Source organism: Rhipicephalus microplus, chromosome 4, assembly GCF_043290135.1.
Source record: "Rhipicephalus microplus isolate Deutch F79 chromosome 4, USDA_Rmic, whole genome shotgun sequence".
Taxonomy (NCBI): Eukaryota; Metazoa; Arthropoda; class Arachnida; order Ixodida; family Ixodidae; genus Rhipicephalus; species Rhipicephalus microplus.
In genome coordinates, this window is record NC_134703.1 from 28,739,646 (window position 1) to 28,757,786 (window position 18,141).

The 18,141-nt window shown below is 44.6% G+C and overlaps 1 protein-coding gene across 3 annotated transcripts in view; it reads right to left on the reverse strand.

Moving 5' to 3' along the window:
• Positions 1-17,456: 17,456 nt before the first annotated feature.
• Dgk (diacyl glycerol kinase 1) overlaps positions 17,457-18,141 on the reverse strand; it is a 422,138-nt gene continuing 421,453 nt past the window's right edge. For all 3 annotated transcript variants that reach the window (XM_075892403.1, XM_075892402.1, XM_075892401.1), the window contains one exon: positions 17,457-17,884. In XM_075892403.1, coding sequence (XP_075748518.1) covers positions 17,789-17,884 — 96 coding nt within the window. In that variant the 3' untranslated portion in view covers positions 17,457-17,788. The remainder of the gene's footprint in view (positions 17,885-18,141) is intronic.

Sequence of the window (18,141 nt, forward strand, 5' to 3'; positions counted from 1 at the left end):
ACCCCACCCTCCATATTGTAGTTCTGCATCAAAACAAGCGACGTGGTATACAGTCGAAACTCTCATTTGAGTGTTCGGAAAAAATGATCTGTGCAATGAAAATCCATGTTGAAGAGCACTCCACGTTGCTAGCCCATGCCGACGTGAAGATGCGTTAGCGTGCGCACACCGGTTCTTAGCAGTGTGACGTCATCGCTATAGCATGGCGTTTTCTCCCCGTAGTATTTTTCGCAGGGAAGTAGCTTACGCTTTTACTAACGTCTCGATCGACCCTCGAACACCACTTGCGCATTCGCAAAAAGACTGTGTTCAGTGTTGCGCAGAAGGACGCAAATGACTGTTCCCTAGTGTTCCCTAGTTACACCGTTGAGCCCAGTATACTCATGCCGTGTTACAATCGCTGAAGTCCCCACTAGCTGAAGTCCTCGCTGAAGTCCCCACTAGCTGCGAAACGTTACCTCCCACCCACAGAACTAGAGGAAGTAATATACACTTCATATGCCCTCACTGTTATATAGCTGCCTTCCGCACAGCGAGCGTCGCCCACCGCCGCTGCTCTAAATAGGGCAACCAATCGTTGTGTATGTAGTTCATCCCCAGAAAGGCATCTCTCGCATGTCAATAAAGTTCGTAAGACTGAACATTCACATTGCTTTGTCTGCCTGTTATGAGCGTCCTTAGTGTTATGAGTGTCCTTAGTGCCCAGTTCTCACAATTTTCATGTGGCTGTCACGCTGCCCTTAGAAGATGTAAATTTGTGCATGGTGAGCAATGTCGCGATGATTCACGTGAGCAGTTGGGAATAAGACTGATACGTGTCGCAGTATGCTTTCTGGGGACACTGAGAACGAACATAGAAAGAAAGCATGTGGCCTTTCTTGTCTTGGCGATAAATGCGCCTTCTCATACTCTGCCAGTGACAGAAAAAAGAGCGCCCCAATCTGTGGAAGTCGACGAGGTAAGTGCATGGTCATATTGTCACGGGAATAAATTTGAGAAGAAAATTTAGAGGAAGTTTATTGACTACTGCAGTGCCTTGTGCGATCAATGCGTCACCTCCTCGCCTGTCTGCCTGATATGAAAGTTTTGGGAGTGGCTGTGAATATTTAGCCATAAGAATATGCATTGCTATAACAGCTGTGCGGTTATGGTTATATATATTTTTAAAAGTGCTGCAGAGCATGTGTTCCGGTTTATAGTGTTAAGAAAACATGATAAAGAATTATTGATAAAGACATGTAGTTTTTAAAAAATTGGTTGGTTTTTGCCTGAACCTAGATTCTTGGACGGTTTCACCATAATACCCAATTTCGTCTTATGCAGGCACATCAAAACTATCTCAAGCGTGTTTTCGTTTCTCGTGCTATAAATTGCCCAAACACGCTGTATACCGGAATGTCCTCAGCGGGATGAATGTATATGCAATGATTGAGCACGGTTTCTTGAAAGGGACTCTTAAGACAAATGACGATTCGTATCAGAGGGAAAGCTCAATGAATGACAACTTCTAAAATGGCAATGTTATCAACAACAGTACCGGACTTACCAAGAAATTAAGCTAAATGTTTCACACGACGTTCACAGACGGCGGAAACACCCCATGCAGGGGCCAAACCAGAGCAACGTGCTAGAAAGAATGTGTGAAAGACGTAAGGCGCGTTTGGACAGAGCGTTACAGCTGTCTCGACAGCTCGGTTGGTATCCGAAGCACCGCTAAGCGCTAGTCTCGCTGTATGATAGAACCTCCCTTGGCCACGCAGACAATGTGCGTTCGATTCGTCCTCGAAACCAACGTATTTTTTTTTGTTTTCTGTGTCGCACACCGACCATATATGGGTGGCTTATTTCCAAAGCACCACAAAGTGCTGGCCTGGCTCTATGGTATAGAACCTCGCTTGCTACGCACACTTCATGGGTTCGGTTCTCGCTCGAACCTAAGATTTTCTTATTTATTTTATTGTCCTATTTATCTATTTCCAGCTGATGGACAACGCTGAGTTTTCGCTCACTACTAACGAAGCCGACACCAGTACCAGAAATTCTGCGAATTGAGATCTTTGAAAAACTTCGCTTAAACTGCTACCCCACCATACAGCTATGCCTGGCTGTATAGAAACAACCTCCAATGTCTGCAAGTTCCTCACGTTATAAGCTGCACGTCCACGCAGCAAAACAACAAAAATATACCTGGCCGTTTTCATTGTAGCTCTTGAATTCATTAGGAAGCACATTAATCTTAATAAAGCAAGCTTAGAAACAACATTTACCGACATGGCAAGTGTGACGGGAGTTCACCTCGCCTCCCTTAAATGACAGCCAGGAGTCATTGGGCACTAGCGGCGTCTTCAGCTTGCCTGACGACCTGTAGTCAGTCGTCTATTTTGGAGCTATGCAGCGTGATTTCCCACTGCCTCGCATTCATACATGTGTTGTTTCACCTATGTTGGAGCAAGCTGAGATAATGTGTTTGAGGTCCGCCCGCTCCTTGCACAGTCTGAGTACAAGTCTGGATAACAGTGACTAAAGCGATTGGGTTCGTGAAGGTGTCTGTAATTCGTTCCACGCTGTTACCAGCGGCTCAATTATTGCAAGTCTAATTTTCCTATGTGTCTGTTTTCATGCGCCTTCCTTGGTCAAGTCTCTTCTGCTTAAGTAGGGGCCTTCTGAAGTAAACGATTCCTTATGTATTGCTTTCCCGCAATAGATGTCGAAAATCAGTCTAAAAAGTTGAAGCCCCCATCACCCCGATAAGGCTCAATTTTTGTTTTACGTCACAGCTTCTAACGATGCACCAAGTTTGCGTATCGTGTGAGCCAAAGGTTCTCTAATACGCCGTATTCACCGCCATAAATCGCGAAAAGCAGTCGTAAATGTTGCGGAATTCATTTATTGAATATTATTATTTATTCATTACTGTGGACTCGCAGTCCATGCGGTTTGCTTAGTTCAAAAACGAAAAAAGGAGCAACCACACAAAAGCAATAAAAGTTAAACGATGCCGCAGGGCGCGGGTTTGAATCCCGGCTGCGGCGGCTGCATTTCCGGTGGAGGCGGAAGTGTTGTAGGCCCGTGTGCTCAGATTTGGGTGCACGTTGAAGAACCCCAGGTGGTCTAAATTTCTGGAGCCCTCCACTACGGCGTCTCTCATAATCATATAGTGGTTTTGGGACGTTAAACCCCACATATCAATCAATCAATCAAAAGTGAAACGATGTGAATTTGCAGTCCGATCATAAGTATTAGTAAGACGATTCCATTCAATACTTGTTCTTGGAAAAATAATAATACTTCAATAGGTCAGTACGAGCAAAATATGGGGTAAAGGTGTAAGAGTGGTGGTGTCGGGACGGCCTGGAAGCTAAGGGTGTCAAATACTGGGACGGATCTGCAGCTAGTGAGTGTTTTGTTCCAAAGTTGATAAAGAAATTCTAATCTGGCTTTTTGCCTTCGTGCCCGTGATTGTGTAATGACATTTTTGCTTGCATTAAATCTGAAGCCTAAGTCAGCCCAATGCCCCCAGTAGGCGCATTTTCAGAGCTAGAAGTTCCTTGGTACGTTGGCTTCCCCGCAACAGCTATCAAAAAGCTGTCGAAAACATTGAGGCCCTTATCACCCATGATAAGGCTCAACTTTTGTCTGACGTCACTGCTTGTAACGACGCACCCAGCATACACATTTTCTGAGCTAAATGTTCCGTCATACGTTCGCTTCCCCGCAGTAGATGTCGAAAAGCAGTCGAAAAAGTTGAGGCCCTTATCATCCATGAGAAGGGTAAACTTTTGTCTGACGTCACAGCTTGTAACGACGCACCCAGCATACACATTTTCTGAGCTAAATGTTCCCTGATACGTTCGCTTCCCCGCAGTAGATGTCGAAAAGCAGTCGAAAAAGTTGAGGCCCTTATCACCCATGATAAGGCTAAACTTTTGTCTGACGTCACTGCTTGTAACGACGCACCCAGCATACACATTTTCTGAGCTAAATGTCCCCTGATACGTTCGCTTCCCCGCAGTAGATGTCGAAAAGCAGCCGAAAAAGTTGAGGCCCTTATCACCTATGATAAGGCTAAACTTTTGTCTGACGTCACTGCTTGTAACGACGCACCCAGCATACACATTTTCTGAGCTAAATGTTCCCTGATACGTTCGCTTCCCCGCAGTAGATGTCGAAAAGCAGTCGAAAAAGTTGAGGTCCTTATCATCCATGATAAGGCTAAACTTTTGTCTTACGTCACTGCTTGTAACGACGCACCCAGCATACACATTTTCTAACCTAAATGTTCCCTCATACGTTCGCTTCCCCGCAGTAGATGTCGAAAAGCAGTCGAAAAAGTTGAGGCCCTTATCATCCAGGATAAGGCTAAACTTTTGTCTGACGTCACTGCTTGTAACGACGCACCCAGCATACACAATTTCTGAGCTAAATGTTCCCTGATACGTTCGCTTCCCCGCAGTAGATGTCGAAAAGCAGTCGAAAAAGTTGAGGCCCTTATCACCCATGATAAGGCTAAACTTTTGCTGACGTCACTGCTTGTAACGACGCACCCACCATACACATTTTCTGAGCTAAATGTTCCCTGATACGTTCGCTTCCCCGCAGTAGATGTCGAAAAGCAGTCGAAAAAGTTGAGGCCCTTATCACCCATGATAAGGCTAAACTTTTGTCTGACGTCACAGCTTGCAACGACGCACCCAGCATACACATTTTCTGAGCTAAATGTTCTCTGCTACGTTCACTTCCCCACAGTAGATGTCAAAATGCAGTAAAAAAAGTTGAGGCCCTTATCACCCATGATAAGGCTAAACTTTTGTCTGACGTCACAGCGTGTAACGACGCACCCAGCATACACATTTTCTGAGCTAAATGTTCTCTGATACGTTCACTTCCCCACAGTAGATGTCAAAATGCAGTAAAAAAAGTTGAGGCCCTTATCACCCATGATAAGGCTAAACTTTTGTCTGACGTCACAGCTTGCAACGACGCACCGAGCATACACATTTTCTGAGCTAAATGTTCCCTGATACGTTCGCTTCCCCGCAGTAGATGTCAAAAAGCAGTCGAAAAAGTTGAGGCCGTTATCACCCATGATAAGGCTAAACTTTTGTCAGACGTCACTGCTGGTAACGACGCACCCAGCATACATATTTTCTGAGCTAAATGTTCCCTGATACGTTCGCTTCCCCGCAGTAGATGTCGAAAAGCAGTCGAAAAAGTTGAGGCCCTTATCACCCATGATAAGGCTAAACTTTTGTCTGACGTCACAGCTTGTAACGACACACCCAGCATACACATTTTCTGAGCTAAATGTTCCCTGATACGTTCACTTCCCCGCAGTAAATGTCGAAAAGCAGTCGAAAAAGTTGAGGCCCTTATCACCCATGATAAGGCTAAACTTTTGTCTGACGTCACAGCTTGCAACGACGCACCCAGCATACACATTTTCTGAGCTAAATGTTCCCTGATACGTTCGCTTCCCCGCAGTAGATGTCGAAATGCAGTCGAAAAAGTAGAGGCTCTTATCACCCATGATAAGGCTAAACTTTTGTCTGACGTCACTGCTTGTAACGACGCACCCAGCATACACAATTTCTGAGCTAAATGTTCCCTGATACGTTCGCTTCCCCGCAGTAGATGTCGAAAAGCAGTCGAAAAAGTTGAGGCCCTTATCACCAATGATAAGGCTAAACTTTTGCTGACGTCACTGCTTGTAACGACGCACCCACCATACACATTTTCTGAGCTAAATGTTCCCTGATACGTTCGCTTCCCCGCAGTAGATGTCGAAAAGCAGTCGAAAAAGTTGAGGCCCTTATCACCCATGATAAGGCTAAACTTTTGTCTGACGTCACAGCTTGCAACGACGCAACCAGCATACACATTTTCTGAGCTAAATGTTCTCTGATACGTTCACTTCCCCACAGTAGATGTCAAAATGCAGTAAAAAAAGTTGAGGCCCTTATCACCCATGATAAGGCTAAACTTTTGTCTGACGTCCAGCTTGCAACGACGCACCGAGCATACACATTTTCTGAGCTAAATGTTCCCTGATACGTTCGCTTCCCCGCAGTAGATGTCAAAAAGCAGTCGAAAAAGTTGAGGCCGTTATCACCCATGATAAGGCTAAACTTTTGTCAGACGTCACTGCTGGTAACGACGCACCCAGCATACACATTTCCTGAGCTTAATGTTCCCTGATACGTTCGCTTCCCCGCAGTAGTTGTCAAAAAGCAATCGAAAAAGTTGAGGCCCTTATCACCCATGATAAGGCTAAACTTTTGTCTGACGTCACTGCTTGTAACGACGCACCCAGCATATACATTTTCTGAGCTAAATGTTCCCTGATACGTTCGTTTCCCCGCAATAGATTTCGAAAAGCAGTCGAAAAAGTTGAGGCCCCTATCACCCATGATTAGGCTAAACTTTTGTCTGACGTCACAGCTTGTAACGACGCACCCAGCATACACTTTTTCTGAGCTCAATGTTCCCTGATACGTTCGCTTCCCCGCAGTAGATGTCGAAAAGCAGTCGAAAAAGTTGAGGCCCTTATCACCCATGATAAGGCTAAACTTTTGTCTGACGTCACTGCTTGTAACGACGCACCCAGCATACACATTTTCTGAGCTAAATGTTCCCTGATACGTTCGTTTCCCCGCAGTAGATTTCGAGAAGCAGTCGAAAAAGTTGAGGCCCTTATCACCCATGATTAGGCTAAACTTTTGTCTGACGTCACAGCTTGTAACGACGCACCCAGCATACACATTTTCTGAGCTCAATGTTCCCTGATACGTTCGCTTCCCCGCAGTAGATGTCGAAAAGGAGTCGAAAAAGTTGAGGCCCTTATCACCCATGATAAGGCTAAACTTTTGTCAGACGTCACTGCTTGTAACGACGCACCCAGCATACACATTTTCTGAGCTAAATGTTCCCTGATACGTTCGCTTCCCCGCAGTAGATGTCGAAAACCAGTCGAAAAAGTTGAGGCCCTTATCACCCATGATAAGACTAAACTTTTGTCTGACGTCACTGCTTGTAACGACGTACCCAGCATACACATTTTCTGAGCTAAATGTTCCCTGATACGTTCGCTTCCCCGCAGTAGATGTCGAAAAGCAGTCGAAAAAGTTGAGGCCCTTATCACCCATGATAAGGCTAAACTTTTGTCTGACGTCACAGCTTGTAACGACACACCCAGCATACACATTTTCTGAGCTAAATGTTCCCTGATACGTTCACTTCCCCGCAGTAAATGTCGAAAAGCAGTCGAAAAAGTTGAGGCCCTTATCACCCATGATAAGGCTAAACTTTTGTCTGACGTCACAGCTTGCAACGACGCACCCAGCATACACATTTTCTGAGCTAAATGTTCCCTGATACGTTCGCTTCCCCGCAGTAGATGTCGAAATGCAGTCGAAAAAGTAGAGGCTCTTATCACCCATGATAAGGCTAAACTTTTGTCTGACGTCACAGCTTGCAACGACGCACCGAGCATACACATTTTCTGAGCTCAATGTTCCCTGATACGTTCGCTTCCCCGCAGTAGATGTCGAAAAGCAGTCGAAAAAGTTGAGGCCCTTATCACCCATGATAAGGCTAAACTTTTGTCTGACGTCACTGCTTGTAACGACGCACCCAGCATACACATTTTCTGAGCTAAATGTTCCCTGATACGTTCGTTTCCCCGCAGTAGATTTCGAGAAGCAGTCGAAAAAGTTGAGGCCCTTATCACCCATGATTAGGCTAAACTTTTGTCTGACGTCACAGCTTGTAACGACGCACCCAGCATACACATTTTCTGAGCTCAATGTTCCCTGATACGTTCGCTTCCCCGCAGTAGATGTCGAAAAGGAGTCGAAAAAGTTGAGGCCCTTATCACCCATGATAAGGCTAATCTTTTGTCAGACGTCACTGCTTGTAACGACGCACCCAGCATACACATTTTCTGAGCTAAATGTTCCCTGATACGTTCGCTTCCCCGCAGTAGATGTCGAAAACCAGTCGAAAATGTTGAGGCCCTTATCACCCGTGATAAGACTAAACTTTTGTCTGACGTCACTGCTTGTAACGACGTACCCAGCATACACATTTTCTAAGCTAAATGTTCCCTCATACGTTCGCTTCCCCGCAGTAGATGTCGAAAAGCAGTCGAAAAAGTTGAGGCCCTTATCATCCATGATAAGGGTAAACTTTTGTCTGACGTCACAGCTTGTAACGACGCACCCAGCATACACATTTTCTGAGCTAAATGTTCCCTGATAAGTTCGCTTTCCCGCAGTAGATGTCGAAAAGCAATCGAAAAAGTTGAGGCCCTTATCACCCATGATAAGGCTAAACTTTTGTCAGACGTCACTGCTTGTAACGACGCACCCAGCATACACATTTTCTGAGCTAAATGTTCCCTGATACGTTAGCTTCCCCACAGTAGACGTCGGAAAGCAGTCGAAAAAGTTGAAGCGCTTATCACCTCCGATAAGGGCCAACTTTTGTCTGACGTCACAGCTGTTAAAGATGCACGCAGTATGCGTATTTTCGAGCGAAAGCTTCCATGATACGCTGGCTTTTCTGCAATAGATGTCAAGAACCTGTCGAAAACGTTGAGGCCCTTATAATCCATGATAAGACTCAATCTTTGTTTCTTGTTAGGCCCTGCAACAGTGCACCTATATGCACGTTTTTCGATGCCGCAGGTGTCTTCAATGAGCCGGATTATAGTGAAAGCTGGTATGAGAAACCGACAAGGGTTGCGTGTGCTGTAGTTGTCTGCCGCCGCCATTGGCCTTAACCACGCACTGTGGCACGAAATGAAAAAAAAAAAAACATGTAGATGAAAAACATTAACGAAACTATGGGATTTGAACCCAGTCCCCCTGCGTGCCAACCCAGTATTCTACCACAAAGCCAAGCCGCTTTTTTTTCTTTAATGACACAAAGCCAACTGCTTGAAGCGTCGTTTGAAAGTGGCCTTAGGCTGCTTTACTTCGAGAAAAGAATCGCATTATTATGGGTAATACAATGTTTTAAAACAGCACTGGAACAACTAGCCGTCATACGATGCGAATCACCTAATGCTCCAAGCCGCCCGCACACTCCCATTACAGAAAGTTCAGGTGTAATTCTTCATAGCCGTCAGTGACAGCATCATGAAACTGCACAATGTTCCTTGCAAGTGTGTAGCGGTTGCCCTGCTTTTCCGAAGAATGACGAAGGATGGCATAATGAATGCGTTCATGCCACACAGAAATTATAATGATTCATGTCGTAGTGGACACCCTGCAGAAATGCTTGTAGCAATTATCCAAAGCGTTTAAAAAAAAGCGCACGCTGCAACCAATCGGAGAGTAGCAGCACTTCGTTGAGTAGTCCTCTCCTTGGAAGAGTTCACAACAGCAGGAGTAAACTGAGGGGTGAATGCGTGCTAGAATAAAGAGGGAATGAAAGGTATTCGTTTGTTGCTGCCTCAAAATTACGTCCGCCTCTTCTTTAGAGCTATGCGCGCTGCATAAGGCAAAATTATCGTCGAGCTAGATGCGTAGTATGAAGGCAATCACTGTGCCTCTTTTGAGTCATACACAAAATTGCTGTAAAACAAATTTAATGGCGGTAATGGTAATGGCAAAACTTAATTACCGAAAAGCTTCCTGACGAACACTTGACCATTCATAAAGGAGAAGAGGAAACGCCTCCCACGTTGATCCATGGGGTCTCCGCCACTTGACACCTCAAAAACGCATTTTTGCGGTCGCAGACGAGGTGTGATTGGGTATGAAGAATAAAGAGCGTTGCTGATTATACTTGACTAAAATGTTCCAGCCTAAGCTGCAATCAGTTTCCTTCAAGAAAGCTGCAGGCTTACGCGTCATTTCTACTGCTCCCAATGGAAGTTCTCCGTGGTGTTTTTGTGTAGACATTTTTTGTTGTAGCGATTGATCTTACCTTTCAGAGGGACGGGCAGTCATATGGCCACAGATGTTCTTGAGTTGGCGTAGGAACGCTTTCGAGTTTAAAACCGGAAAAACCAACCAATTTTATTTTTCCGCACGTGGCGTTCTGTTCGGTCCTTTGGCCCTTGGAGCGAACACATGAAGTGTTCTTCCCATAAGCTCCTGCCTGTTAAACTGACCGTCAAGTGTCGTGCAAAACATCTGCGAATCATGGCGTCAAGAACCCTTGGAGCAAAAGCACGCAAGGAATGATGCGAGTACTACCACAAGTGAAGGAAAGAATCTATCATCATGAAAGGGACTGTTGAGGCATTTTATGAAATCACTCATCAGAAAATAACTAATTACAAAACTCGCCGTAATATACTGTGAAACCGGGCATCGAGTCAACCAGAGAGGAAACCCGTATTAAAGTTGCAATCGCTCTTAGTGTTTTTGGCAAACTTGAATGGCCACTTTGAAGAATATCCAAAGCCAGAACTTCAATGAAAGATGGAAGAATTCGATAGCGCAGTGCACAATGGAGGGTAATGATGCCACCAACTGTTCCAGCTTTCTCGTTCTTACCGTGTTTTCATGATTTTGCGGACAATTAAGTGTGCGTTAATGTTGACTCGGGGTTGTCTCTTCTCGGGCGAGTTCGAATGGCAGGATTTTATATGTCGCTTTTTGGCAGACAACATTAGAGGAAGGCACGAATAACAACAAAATGTTTGTTGTTTTCTTCCTTGCTCTTACAACAGTATAGGAAAGCAGATATATATCTGCAGGCGCTTCGTTTATGAAAATTCGCAAAGTGCTTATGAAGGAAAACCAGAAAGAAAGCCTTTCACTGGTCTTAAAAAAAAGAAAGAATACAAGAAAGGCAGCGAGCTTAACTACACTGAGTCTAGTTTGCCACCCTACACGGGCGGGGAGGGGGGAAGAGGAGAATGAGGGAGAAGTACAGAAAAAGAAAGGGGGAGGAGAGATACACATTGCACACAACACAATTCGCAACCACAGTGCAGGGTTTCACAGGCGGTCGCTCAGTGATGTTGCCCTCAGGAATTGTAGAAGGGCTCGTGCGGTTTTCTGGGCTGATGCACTTGAAGACCACGTACCGAAGATCTTCTCCTGTGTAAAGGGACGGCCATCCAGTCTTCTCGAGGCACACTGAAGTGTCCGGCGATCTTTTCACAGGTCTTGCTGTCCGTTAAACATGGCGAGGCGATGTACGTAAGAGAGAAAGCAATCGTAACAAATGGGACGTTTCGTGGTAACATGCACTTTTATTCAGATCATCAATAAATAAATAAGTGAAATGTAGAACATCTCATATATCATTTATTATATACAGTTATCTCACGCGGATACATATTTAGTTATCGCGAAGGAATATAACAACATGTTTCCATTACATAGTGGAAAAATAATACATACTAATAATAATGCGTCCTTATACAACACTCCATGCGGGGAACGATGGGGAGAGAGATTTCGACGCACTGTAGCGCTGCGAAAGGAGCCCTCCGTAAAGAAGTAGGTAGTAGCATGTATAGGGAATAGGTACAAATGTTACACTGACTACAGGCAGGTTTTTACAAGTTCACCTGAACAGCAGCTATCTAAAAGAACAGTCTCACTTTCTCCCGACAGCAACTGTGCTCAGGATCAAGCAGATACGTTGCATTTACGAAGAAACATTGAGCCTAATGCACTTATCTGAGAAGTACACATACTAACGGCTTATAAAGTAACTATTTAGGAAGGGAGGGAGGATGTTCTATAGGTAAGGCGGTGCGTGGAAATGCGGCATAAATTCTGCAAGCTTTTACAATGCGACACGCATAGGAAGGAGAACAGTCCCTGATGTAGCAGGTCAAAGGGCGTAGCAACATGTAAACGGGTTGGGCTGCATTTCAGCCAAAAGGCGCCCTGGCAAATTAGAGTCGTGTTTCATTTTCGCGACACAGTACGTCACTAGAAACAAGGAGGGGAGGGGGGGTTGTCTTTTTTTAAGTTTTGTATTTCCGTTGCTAAGCGAATTATTTTTTTGAACGACTCTGGCTACAAGTTTTTTTTTCCGAGATGTTACGAACTGAACAAAAAAAATGCAATGAGGAAGGGAAGATGATGCCGTAGACCTGCATTTGGCACGTACTGTTCTCTACGCTACGCTGAAGCGGTACAAACAGGTTACATGCCACGAGGTATAGCGCGCGATAATGAAGGTTATTCTAGAACTGGTGCAGTATCTGTAGTGCAGCCGGCTTGCTGAATTACGGAAATGAGTGCCGTTCTTACAACAATAATGAGACGTTAACTCGCGAGTAAAAATAAGATCAGAAACATTTAGTATGTGCAGACGTGTTCTGGAATTACCAATAATGGAGCACTCGGCGAAACGACACGACTTAAGGGGCGCAAATAGCGTCTGTAAAGGTTGCAATATAGAAAAAGGAGACTTGATATCCGCCAGTTTGCAGCACGCGTAGACAAAAGAACATTTGGCCCGATTTCTCAGAAAGAAAGACGCTTATTTCACGGAAAAATAGCCCACTCGTGAAATTCAAGCCAGCGACCAAGGCCTTTTCGGGTTGGCAGCTCTACCGATTAGGCTAACCCGATAAGAAACATTTTCCGAGGAGTCCATGTGAACTCCATCACCTCGCAACTTTGTGTCGCAAACAGATGGATGCCACATACTGTGGAATTCCGTGGAACTGATTTGCAATATTCAGGTCGAAATATTGTTTCCACTAATTCTTGGGTTGAGACAAGGTTGGTATACCACAAGAGTGGTGTCACCGGGATGGCTTTTCCTACAGGGCGGATACGGACACGCACGCCAGAGAGAGCCGTTTGCCAGGAAGACAGCGCGTCGAAATACACTGACGGCCGACGGCCAACTACGGGGTCTCACGAGAGGTAAACGTATGCAGACAGACGACACACTCTCGCACGTGACATGAACGTTATACACAGTACTGTGTACAGAATACCACTACGGCAGGTATGATCAAAGTAGCGCAACTTGTTTTTTTCGTCATCGATATATATTGTATCTATATATATGTGTACCACTAACAATCGGGACGACAGAAACCGATAATACATTTACGTTTATGCATGAAGCCATAGGGGCCCGTGGATTGGTGCACACAATGTTCGAAGTGCATTGCTTGTCTATGTATATGTATGTACATGACACTAGACACGAATGCAGAGATATATAAAAAAACTAAATTAAAACGATACTGAGACTGTTTACGAGTTGCACCACGATGACGGGGCGAACCGAGCGTTCGTATACCTGTTCAAGTAATACCTGTGAATTTCTTCAAAGATTTGGCGCGATTCATCGCAGCTCAAACGGAAAGCGCTGCGCCTCCTCTGCGCTTTTTCATTGTGTGTCCGTGAAGCCTGGGTTCCTCTTCGAGAGTGAACCTTCGAATCTGCTCAAACGGATTGTCAGAGCCCTGACCACGCTGTCACAGCGCGCTTAAGTTGTCGCGGAGATGACGAAACGTAACGACCTTGAGCACAGGCGGTGTTAGTCGCAATGCGACGAATTTCGCAAGAAACACAGCGCGCTCCATATTACTCCGTTGTTGACCTAGGTGTCGATTTCGTTTGAAGATTATATAGAGATGTGAAGTAAGTGCGCAAAGCTGTCGGATTCGAATAGTGTAAAGGGAAGCAGGAATGAGAGAATCTCGCGCGGTTAGAAAAAACGTTCTCAGTTTAGTTCGGTTCGCCCGCCTCGTACAGGTGTGGCTCTGAACGAAACACGTCAAGTCTTTGCACATCAAGGTGGGCCAACTGCGGAATCGTATGCAGTGAATAGTATGCTGCGCCAACAGCATGCGAAATCATAGCACGAGTTGTTCAAGTTAAGAAAAAAAAACGACACGAGAAGGAGATAACACGCGAGCGGAGGATATTTGTACCAACTTATGTGGGTGTTGCGCGCGAGTGAGACACAGTCTCTCGAGCAAAATGCACGTCGCGTGAAATAAATAGCCGCTGTATCTTCTGAAGGCTACTGCATTATACAAACAGTAAACGGCCAGCTGTACTTCATACAGTTACATAAAATCTTGGAGGGCACCTCTGTACTAGAGATACGGGCTTTTCTGCAGTCGTCATAGAAAGAGATCCCAAGCAAACATGTACCTCAGTTTGGCCCTCTATGAACATTAACGTCAGCTTTACACTCGCAGGAATCACGGTTGGCTACATGTTGACAATCATGTAAGTAGACAATGTTGCTTATCTTACTTGTGATAATATTGAAGCAAGCCGTTCATTGTATGAACATAATTGAAATCAATGCATTAAGAACAACAATACAAAAAAGATGCGCATTGTTACAGTTCGGAGGCGTAAACACCGCGCTCCTCCACACAACGTGAAAGTGATGGGCTTATGGGAAACTATGTATATTTATATTTTCCTACGTACATGATATGACCTGTTGTGCATCATCGCTGCTTTATGTTTCATCGTGCGATCAGTCATCACTACCGCTTTAAGCAAGACAAATAGATATAATACATGATACAAACGCTATATATATGTACAAACACTTTTTTTGTAACATGTGCATGAACAACACTTCGTATGTAAATAAGTTAGCAACACCTTCATTAAAACACCATGTGCCCCCATTCACCATAAACTGCGTACCTCAGCTGGATTTTTTGCGGAGCATCAAGTATTGAAGCGCGATAACCTTCCCAGAACCAGATGACTAGGTTGCTGTGTCAGGGAGCGGGACATCGCAAAGTAGAGCCTAAAGACGTCCAAAAATAAGATGAAAAAGTAAATACAAGGCAGTTGTTTTCCTGTCTCGCCGTTCAGAGAATCTACAAACGCTTATTCATCCGGCTATCAACGCTATGACTTAGTTGACGCCTTGTGGCACTATGGTAGCAGCACGCATGTTTGTGGGTGCCACTCTGGATTTGTGTTCGTGTGGCAATATGGCTCAAACTAATGTTACGGCTTCTGCTGGTTCTTTAGTATTTTTTTTTTTGCGGAACTTTCTTACAAAAACTTGCGGTGGCGCAGAAACTGAAACAAGGCCTCACAAACCACGGTGTCAAGGTGGAAGTTCACAAAACCACTCACGCAGCTGACACTATGTTGTCATGTTCCGCAAGACACGCTCAAGTGTAGTGTCAGCCTTTAATGGGCTCAACTTTAGAAAAGTATCAGGAATTCCACAAGAGCCTCGGCTGTACGACAATGATACCACATGATATATCATGTGCCATGACCTGTCTGCTGCCTAAAAGATACTGAAATGCAGATTCTACGACCATTATTGAGACGCAGCTACCGAAACCGTCGGCTATCGAAGTTAACCAGGTGATACGTAAGCATGTTTGCCATAAGCTATACGTCATGAGATCACGCAAGGATGGGTCGTCTGAAACTCAACATGAAACAGTTTGCCTCTCCTCCAGCTAAGGTTCATGTTCCAACACGTTGATATTGGTTAACCAATTATCTGCGATGTCCCGCGTTCCTGGGCGCAGGAAGTTTGCATTTACAAGAATACAGTGCGAAGCAAGAGTAACAAAAAATGAAATGAAGGCGCGGCGACGCAGTAAGAAAGCGATTAGGCTGGTCGTTGGAGACCACGGTGAGATTTTCGGGGCTGGCTGACCTGTAGCCTTCGCCCCCGAGCAAAATGTGGTCAATAGATTATGCACTTAGTGTAGCTAGAATTTTCTATATAAGATGTACAACTGTCACGCCAGAAATGCTCCGTGGTGTATGTACAGCGACAAGTGCGAGCCACGTGGACGTGCGAAGCTGCTGAAGCCAAAGAGAACGTCGCGAAAAATTCCCGCTTGTACGTTGCGGTCGTCAGTTACATTTCCAATGCATTTCCTGCAGCACAGTTCTTTGTGAATGTCAGCTTTGTTTCCTTGTTACTTCTCTCCAACAGTGATGTCGCCAATGGAATCGTCTGCAAGATTATGAGCTGACCTTTCTACTGAGAAGAAGTCCACCAATAGCATGCTACTTCTGCGTAAGGCGAAACAAAGGGTATATAGAAGAAATGAGTATCTCGTGAATGTCGACGGCGTACCTCAATCCTTAGATAACTAGGACGGCTTCTTGTGTCAGCAGCAGACTGGAACTGAGCACCAACTATATTGTACTTGCCCCTTAAGTTAAATATTCAGAAAATGCTTGGTAAAAATGGTTTGTTGGCGCTGCAGACATAAAAAAACATGAAGAAATGAAGGGTGCTACAGGCGCCTATAAAGACTGATCGGCTAATTAAGAGCGAACAGGTAAACAGACGATTCTGAATTACGAACGCTCACATGAGCACTTGGAGCTTGGCAACACAAAGAAATAGTTGTTTAAAAAGATTTGTACGCACTTCCACTAAGGCACAATATATATAAAAAACAACTCTCGAAAGCCTTGCGTTTCAAACATCAAAGGTTGTGTTTACATTAAGATGGACAAACTACGAGAATCGATGCTTTACATAGAATCTAACCACCGAAGCGGAGATATTTCTTTCTACCAAGGGGCTCATGAAAGCGACTACCTATTCATGACAATTATCGATGTTAATTTAGTTAAGATTAGTTGGAGTCATCGTTTTCAGTGATATTAAATGCACACGAACTTTCTCAATTTTTCGCTTGCATGTGATGAACAAATTTATAGTATGTGAAATGTATCGGGTTATGGGGGTCGGTCGGTATGACGTCCATATGTTGACCATATAACAGTGGAGCAAAGAAAAGCTGAGATTCACAAACTGGCCAGCTAAGGACACGTGAATGGCACACTGACGCAGCCACAATCATTCGTCAGTACATTCAGATATGTTACGCCTTAGACACAAATACTCTTTCATTTGGTGGCATCCAAAACACACCGAAGATGACGTCACGGATGGTTTAATGGAGGCTTCCGGTGCTGAACCGGGGTTCGCGGAGGGCCTTGTGGAGTATGCTCATGACTATTCACGATATGGGCAACCAGACGCTCTACGCACAGGAAGCAGATGGCCTTTGGGACGCGCATTAGCTGAGCGAGGAAAATGTGTTACACTCGTCCGATCCCAAGTGACGGTGATCACCTGTTTGCTGAAAATATATTGCGCTAGACAATGCGCTCCGCACTGCGTAGGAACGATAAAGTATACGGTGCCATTTAGGATACCACCTGGAACCACCTGTCACACATGCGGAGTCACCATGCTATGATGAAGTTGCAGATTGCTTAATAAAAACAGGATATATGTAAACACATCCGTTCTGCTTTGTCAACAAAGCCGATAATACAAATGGTTATCTACAATAACGTTTGATGCCTCTAACTTCTTAAAATTTAGACGTCACATAATACTTGCAGATAATTCAACATGAAGCGTTTAAAACTCTGTAGAGAACTGGCCTTTTGTCCAGAGACAGTTCTAACACAAAGTGAGAAGCATTCTGTCACTGGAATAACACAAAAAAGTCTACAAAAGCGCACCAAATGTGCAACCAATCTCAGCAAGTAGATTTAGCAAGCATTAAAAAACATTTTCACAGGTTCACAAACAAACAAAAAAAATTAGCATACAGCGAATGCACTTACAGAGTCGCTACGACCCTGGTCAATAGGATTAAACAGCAGCAAATGGGCAATGTCTATACAGTATATGTACAAGATATAAGTTAACAAGATACGCGTAAACTAAATGCAGTCTCCGTAGCCGACAGCGGCACGATACGCCAACGTGCGGGGCTAGGCAAATTCAGGAGCAACAACGACGAACAAGTGCCGAGAGCGAGAGCAGCGAAGAACGTCATGGGCGAAGAAGGGGAGGCGAAAGTAGGCGATAATCACGACTTCCGGAAGGAGAAGAAAGGGAACCTGGACTTGTTCGTCGGAGCTGGCGCCATTAGCATCGGCATCTGGTTCTTGTGGGTTATTTGTATCTGCGAAAAGAAATAGCAAAAAGGTCGCATAGTTCACAAGCCACAGAAGCTTTTCCACGCAGTTCTCTCTTGCCAAATAATGATACTTCGCAACTATGAACTTTGAGAGACGCTAATGATATAATAACTAAATTTATTGCGACGCCCGGTCTTCAAATATCGGACCAATGAATTGTCATTAAACCACGGAATAACGTTAAATATACCGATTACGAATGAGAAAAGTAAAGGGTAAAAACAACACCGACAGAAACGTA